General features: G+C 41.0%; 1 protein-coding gene across 2 annotated transcripts in view; it reads left to right on the top strand.

The window, feature by feature from the left end:
- Positions 1-7,450, top strand: part of LOC117169694 (glutamate receptor ionotropic, kainate 2) — a 659,604-nt gene that overhangs the window by 189,087 nt on the left and 463,067 nt on the right. For both annotated transcript variants that reach the window (XM_033356181.1, XM_033356180.1), the window contains exons 6-7: positions 3,514-3,655; positions 6,867-7,028. In XM_033356181.1, the coding sequence (XP_033212072.1) occupies positions 3,514-3,655; positions 6,867-7,028 (304 nt within the window). The remainder of the gene's footprint in view (positions 1-3,513; positions 3,656-6,866; positions 7,029-7,450) is intronic.

Below are 7,450 nucleotides of genomic sequence, written 5' to 3'. Positions count from 1 at the left end.
TAAAGTTTTTAACTAAAGAAGGCGTCAAACCGTGCGAAATTTTGACTCGATTGAAGGATCAGTATGGGGATGATACTCTGTCTAAAACTCAAGTGTTTGATTAGGCCGAAAATTCGATGACAGACATGGTTCGCTTCTCGAAGTCAAGAAGAACCATGTCAGGCCTCGAGTAAGCAACAGAAAAAATTGTCAAGAATATAAAATTCCAGTATATGCGGCACTTCCCATTCTCGACAATTGACTCAATTTCCGTGGGAGCATTTAGAGGAGCGATATTAAGGTTTATTCTGTAGGAGTGACAGAGATGGTAATAAAGCACTCTTAGTGCCGCATTGTGCCTTTGAATGTAGGTTGTTCCCGCGTGAGTTGGACAACTAGATAGTATGCAAAAATGAAACCCTCCGTACCAGACTTCAATCCGGGCGATTTAAGGAAAGCAAACGTTAGCTCACAAGACATTGACTGATCCTTCACATTTCTGTGGAAGATACCGTGCATTCGGTTTTGATTCCTCTAGAATCAAACCGAAGGGCCTATGACAAAGCCACCGAACGCGTCCTCGGGTTGCGGAAAGAGGGTCCCTGTACCAAAGGTTTCTGCTGCATATGGTTACAAAAATAAATAGGCAGTCGCGGACAATTGTCCAGGGGTGGTCCCGAAGGAATTAACCCCCAAGCGGAGGTGTGAACACCATGCCGAAAGCTGAATGGCACCTGGGTGAGGTGTCTAGAACGGTGATTCTGGGATACCGGGCGACCTCTCATAGTACGCAGCCTTATCCTTGCATGCGGGGCTCTACAAGGATGGACGAACCCCTTTCCCTAGCTTCTCGTGGGAACAACAATGACAACCCCAAACATAGTTGTTGCAAGTGCGGTTCAAAACAACAGAACGCGCATGGCTCCCGACAATGGTCGGCCAACAATGCCGACCAATCTAGAGCTGGGGGAGCCAATGAAAATGGATTCAATGCGATAGATCGGCGGGATCTCGCAACCTTTGGGTGGACGGAGCGACTAAATCACGACTTGCGAGAGTGCTACGATGCGAGTGTGGCCCCTGAATGGGGTTAAGTCGCTCGGCTGCATGCTCTGTGTTGCGAGAAACACCCGGAGCTATTGCACTTTTCGCAGCAACGTCTGCGATACCATGCTAAACTACTCCGTAAAAGGGGCTATATAAGCAGAAGGCCTACTCTACCACAGCTAGAACAAGCCGGCAACAGAGAAAGAGAGGCGACACTAAGACCAACCGCGGGCAGACATCCAATAGATGAAGAGCGATGCTTTACGACCCGGAGAAACATCAACACCAAGGTTTCTATCAAGTCTAAAGATCTGGCTGAAATGGATGACGAGCTTTGTGGACATTTTTCCGGAGAATCCGAACTCTGGGCTATCAATTATTCTGTGTATAATGCAGCGAGAGCTTTGGCCGATGCGAACCGTAAAACAAAACCAACTGCTGATCATAAGCACAAAAGACGAATGCATCAACTTGTCATAAAGATAGGCTGGGCATAGACTGGACGAAGACTCAGAAAATATAAAGAGCTTCAAGGAGTTATATTAACTTAACTGACCCGAAGAATTACTAACAAGGTCACCTTTCAGGGAGGTGTCTTTCAGGGCGACACCATGAGCCCACTCCTGTTTTGCCTTACATTATTGCCACTATCTCTAGCACTTCGCCATTCCGACGGGTACTTGTGCAGCAAACCTGCAGATCACATGTACAAGGTCACTCATGTATTTTCCATGGACGATCTTAAGATCTATGCTAAAAACAGAGAGCAACTGCATCTAGCTCTGGGGATTATCGAACGATATAATAAGGAAATTGAAATGGAATTTGGGTTAGACAAATGCGCCAAGGTTTACTTGAAGCGAGGAAAACTTAATGGAATCCCTGAAGATCCTGAGCTCGTTGATAGAAGCGCCATACGACACCTTTGCGCTGGAGAGCATTATGCATACCTGGGCGTGCCACAGAGCCGCATTCAGGATGTGACATCTATAAAGGATACTCTTCCGAAGCAGATACAAACGTCTGATCCGACAGATTTGGTCTTCCGAACTGTCGGCGAGGAACAAAGTATCTGCAGCGAACATGCTTGCCGTCCCGGTACTACTCTATTCATTTGGAGTAGATCCATGGACAAAGAACCAGCTAAGATCTCTTGATATCGGGACAAGAAAGGTTATGCACATGAACAAAAGTATGCATCTTAAGTCTTCCGTTCCGCGACTGTACATCTCACGCCATCAAGGGGGTCGCGGAATATTGAGTCCTGAATGTCTTCACAACAGGATTATTCTGGGGTACAAAGCAGCGGAGGAGGCTGCTGAAGCACTCGGACTTGACTTCAGTATTAGGGGTGAGCAAAATGCATCAAAACTAATCTATCTCGAGTACTCACTCCTGAAAGCCCGGATTAAGAAAGCACAAGAGAAAAACTTTCGTGAACAGCTCCTCGATAAGAGGATGCACGGTATCTTCCACAGAAATGTGAATGATCAGTCAATGTCTTGTGAGCTAACGTTTGCTTTCCTTAAATAGCCCGGATTGAAGTCTGGTACAGAGGGTTTCATTTTTGCATGCCAAGAGGGTGTTATTTCCAACTTAACATACCGTCGCCACAGTTTGAGCCAAGACATTCCCGATGATAGCTGCAGGGCGTTCCATGCACAACCCCGAGCATTTAGCTCACATACTATCTAGTTGTCCAACACACGCGGGAACGACCTACATTCAAAGGCACAATGCGGCACTAAGAGTGCTTTATTACCATCTCTGTCTCTCCTACGGCACTCACCTTAATATCGCTCCTCTAAATGCTCCTAGGGAAATTGAGTCAATTGTCGAGAATGGAAAGTTCCGCATATACTGGAACTTTATATTCTCGACAATTGTTTCCGTTGCTCACTCGAGGTCTGACATGGTTCTTCTTGACATCGAGAAACGAACCATGTTCGTTATCGAATTTTCGGCACCAGCTGACAAAAACTTCATAGCCAAGGAGATTGAAAAGAAAGAGAGGTATCGAGACCTTATAAGGGAGTTGCAACGATTGTACCCGAAATATTCTGTTAAACTGATCGTCCTTATCATCGACGCTCTTGAAGGTGCCAAGCTTTCACTTGCTAACAGCCTAAAAAGCATCCCTGCGTGTCAACAATATGCTTGAACACTTGCGGGAAAAATTCAGAAGGCGGTTGTCCTTGGGTCGCTGCGTGTTCTTAGGGTGCACGAGGCTTTTGTTGGATCATCGTATTGATTCCTTTACAGACTGTAACCACCGATCTCACGGTTGTGAGACGTGGCTGTGGCTGAAATTTTACCGCGATTTTGCTGGAAGCGGGTGCAATTTTTCAGATAAGCACCCGCTCCCGGCGAAATCCTGCGGTTCTCCTTATGACAAATTTTTAATTATATATATATATATACAAATATAAATACATGCATATCGGCAAGAATTCACACCTTAATTATTCGTTTTTTTCTCTGTTTCAGGGAACTGTTAAAGCAAATAAAAAACTCTGCAGAATCACATATTGTACTGGACTGTTCAACGGAAAAGATTTATGACGTTTTTAAACAAGCTCAACAAATAGGAATGATGACTGACTACCATAGTTATCTCATTTCTTCTCTGGTAAGATGTTACATAGAACTGTTTCTCTCCACTTTTATTGACACCTTTATCGGAAAAGCCTTCACAAGAAGCAACACAGAATCTAAAGATTTAAGAATTTATGGTTTTGTATTGGTTTTTCCGGAATCAAGTTAGGGTTTTCAGTTAAATACGATCCAAGCTGCAAGGAAAAGTCACAGTTGATTTATGATTAAACTGATGATTATTTTATTATTATTATTTATGATTTATCTGAAGAACAATGATCGTGTAAAACACTATATAATTATTAAAATTAAAACACACATTAAAACACATGAGAACAGAGGAGGAGAGAGAGAAGACCGTTTTAAAATCTACCGTCAAACACACAGTTGTCAACCTAACACCAGACTCGGTCACGAGTGCAGCGACTCACTGCATAACGAGGATGACGACTGAATGAGATTTCCATTGATGTTGAAAGAAAATTTATAACTACAACGTTTCGAATCATGCGGTGGTGGCCAACTTCGATGCTACAAATGCCATATAGCGCCTAATTATCCCCAATAAGGCAGACGTGGATCCTTGACAGGGTCAAAAAGTGATTTGCCTTTCCTATTCCATTTTGGAATTTAAGGAATTTTGTGAAGAATTTCGCCAATATCGGAAATGAAGGTAAAGTGCCTTTTTCGGCAGTTTACGGGCGATAGAAAAGATACAATCAAATCTGTTTAATTCTTAGAAAACTATGTTTTTTTGTTCATTTGAGCGACAGTTTTCTTTTTATTCGTTACTTAGAGCGGTAGGATAACACTGTTATTATTGTATTAGAATTGCAATGTATTTTTTTAATAGTTCGCGACCTATAATGAAATGGACGAATCGCGTTCACCAGTGTTATTAACAAACGGGAAAAATTAAGATCCAGTTGTACATCAAAAGCATCGTGAATTGCGCGCGTTACCCGCCACAAAATGTCTGAGCGGGCTTAAAATTTAAAGATCCCGTTTGAAAGTGCATCGTTACCACAGCGCGAAACATATGCAAATTAAACTAAGGTATTAACATTTCTAACCGGGCTGGAACATAACAAACCGCAGGATTAAGTGTAAAACATTACGGAAAATTACACGCGTGAATATTAAAGTGTGTAATTGTAATGAAATAAAATAATTGGTCCGACGACCTGCAAAGCGACTTAAGTTTTCGGGTTATGTGTTTTAATGGTCAAAGATGCAAAATGAGCAGTATATTTGATTGCGATGGGCTGATATGTCTCAGTTCCGATAGCGTAGCATGACAAAGAGGAAGATACATAAAAAATTACAATTTGAACTTAGTAGTCGGAGATTAATTCCGGTACATGTAATTGTTACTAATAAACGCTAAATTCAATTAATTACGAGCAACTAGAACCCGGAAACAGTCAATCTCTCTCGAGACTAAGCGAATTAGCATCAACAGAACAGCTTATGATAAGTTCCCTCTTTGTAACCGCTATCCCAATGATCACGACGGCTTCAATACGGCGTCGACACGAGCTATTCCAGTTATTAGTGCAATACCTAAAAGAGCCAACATTTATGTATATTCATCTCACAATTAAATTAGTGAACCCACAAGGAGTAAATCCCTCTTGGTCCTCAACAGATTCCTTCTTTTAATTCCCATCTTCAAGTCACTGCGTATCAACCTCAGCCTGCAAATTTCCCGAGCAAATATGCACCTTGTTACAGCAGCCATCCACACGTTTCAAGATTCGTTTCTCCCGAAGTTATCCATTTAAATGCACCAGAACAGAGAGTTAAGGAATGAAATATTATTTTCTTTCTTAGAGTTCTTATGGTTTAGGCAGGACCGTTTGTAATGACACATTGGGTGTAATTAAAATATATTTTTTGTGCACGGTTCGGGATGTAAATTACTAAAGAAACCAAAGGAACAAATCATTGCGCTTAAAAAAGGCCCCGAGGAATGAAGCGTGGACTTCCTTACGTGCATAATAGGCTTATAGAACCAATAGCCATGCCATACACGACTCAATGAACAGTTAATTAGGGCCTAAAACAACCTTAAGTGCCAGATTAAATGCCGCCATCTTTTATCACAGAATTCGTATATAGCTTGAGATCAAATATATCTAAAACATAGAGCTTTATTAAAAATTTGACCCCAAAACCGGCAGTCGAAGATAAGCCGATGAAACCTGGCTTGTCCTTGGAGCATTTGAAAGATCAAATGATTAGAGTTCAGTTTCAGTATCAGAAATTTTAGTGAGAGAACTTAAGTTTTATTACCCAAGCGGTACTGCTGACCGATTTGGTAAAACAAATGAAGACCCTGTATGCCCTTAGTGGTAAATATGAGTGGACCTATGTATTATTGTATTTTTCAGGAAACTATCCTCCTTCCCAAAGCAGGGTTTCGCTTTATAGTAATAAACCCACACTTTCGGAACGTTCTTTCTGGTCTCCTATTAAGTCTCGGATGACATGTGACCCCAATTTCTGCATTTGCATCCTTTAGTTTTGATAAGACTTGTTGCTGTTTGTCTTCGACCAATACGAATTTCTGCAGCATTTTATAGCCACCGATGCCTATGAAATCGGTGCAAGACTGGATAGAACCGTTTTATCATGATAATATTTACTTCTTAACATGATTTTGTTTATTATTAGTGAATATTTTTCTTGATCTCGTTCTGTATCTTCTATATAGTCATCTGAATGCATTCTTTTCAGCAACAAGCTTTGCGGTCTTTGATGCACATGTTAGTATAATATTAACTAATCTTATTTGAATTAAGAAACAAATTTTATATTCATTTTAACGAAACTAAGCGCAGGGTGCAAAAAAGTCGAATTCGAAAAAAAGGTTTGCCCTTACTGGCTTCCTATAAAAATTACCCGAATAGCTTTATATATGCTATAGTATATTTTTTAACAACAGAAAATTACGCTGCAGCACGTATCTATTTAGAAAAACTGATTTATTGCCATAGGAAATTATCTAAAGATTAGCTCACATACATTTATCTGCATTCATTACGTCAGATAGAATAGATATAGCGAACGATAGTTCCTTGATTTGCTTATGTTCCCCTTCGCTTTGCATGCTCGTAAGGTATGTACCGATTGCGACAAAAGAGGGGATTGAAAAGTCTTAGGTTTAAAACCTTTGCTTTTTGGTTAGCCATCCTTGTGACATAGCATACTTTAACTTTCATGTTTCTGTATTTATGTTTTAGGATTTGCACTTGGTTGATTTGGAAGAATTCAAACACGGTGGCACAAATATAACAGCTTTTCGTCTAGTGGATCCAGAAAAGACTCAGAAAGTGGTCCTAGATTGGATCTATGGAGAACAGCGCTACGATAGAAAACTCGATCTGGGCCAAAGCAAGAACAAGGTGAGAGTCGTACATGGAAACTAATTTTGCCCTGATAATAACTGCAACATCTTGTAGTTTGTGGAGGGGCTTAAGCATGCGATATTGACATGTATGAAAGGATCCCTATAAACTATAACCTATATTGAGATCCCTTGTGAACCGATACAGTGATCCCAGATCTGAAACGAGAGGTGTCCCAATAATATCACAGGCCTATGTCCGTGTGAATATAGTAGGAGACGACATACATGACTAGTTTGCGCGCGCAATCCATTTCTCCTCTTCTGAATTTAAAAACTCGAAGGTGCACGATTTCCGGTCGGAAAGCTTCGGCGGTTCTATTTATATCTCAATCTGCTTTGAAATAAAATCAAGAAATTGGTATTTGGATATTTCCAGGTTTCGATGCTTCGATTTTGAGGTTATGTTTTTTCAAGTGT

This window comes from Belonocnema kinseyi, chromosome 3 (assembly GCF_010883055.1).
Source record: "Belonocnema kinseyi isolate 2016_QV_RU_SX_M_011 chromosome 3, B_treatae_v1, whole genome shotgun sequence".
Classification (NCBI taxonomy): domain Eukaryota; kingdom Metazoa; phylum Arthropoda; class Insecta; order Hymenoptera; family Cynipidae; genus Belonocnema; species Belonocnema kinseyi.
The sequence above is the reverse complement of the archived record's forward strand: the minus strand, read 5'-3'. Positions and strand labels throughout refer to the sequence as shown.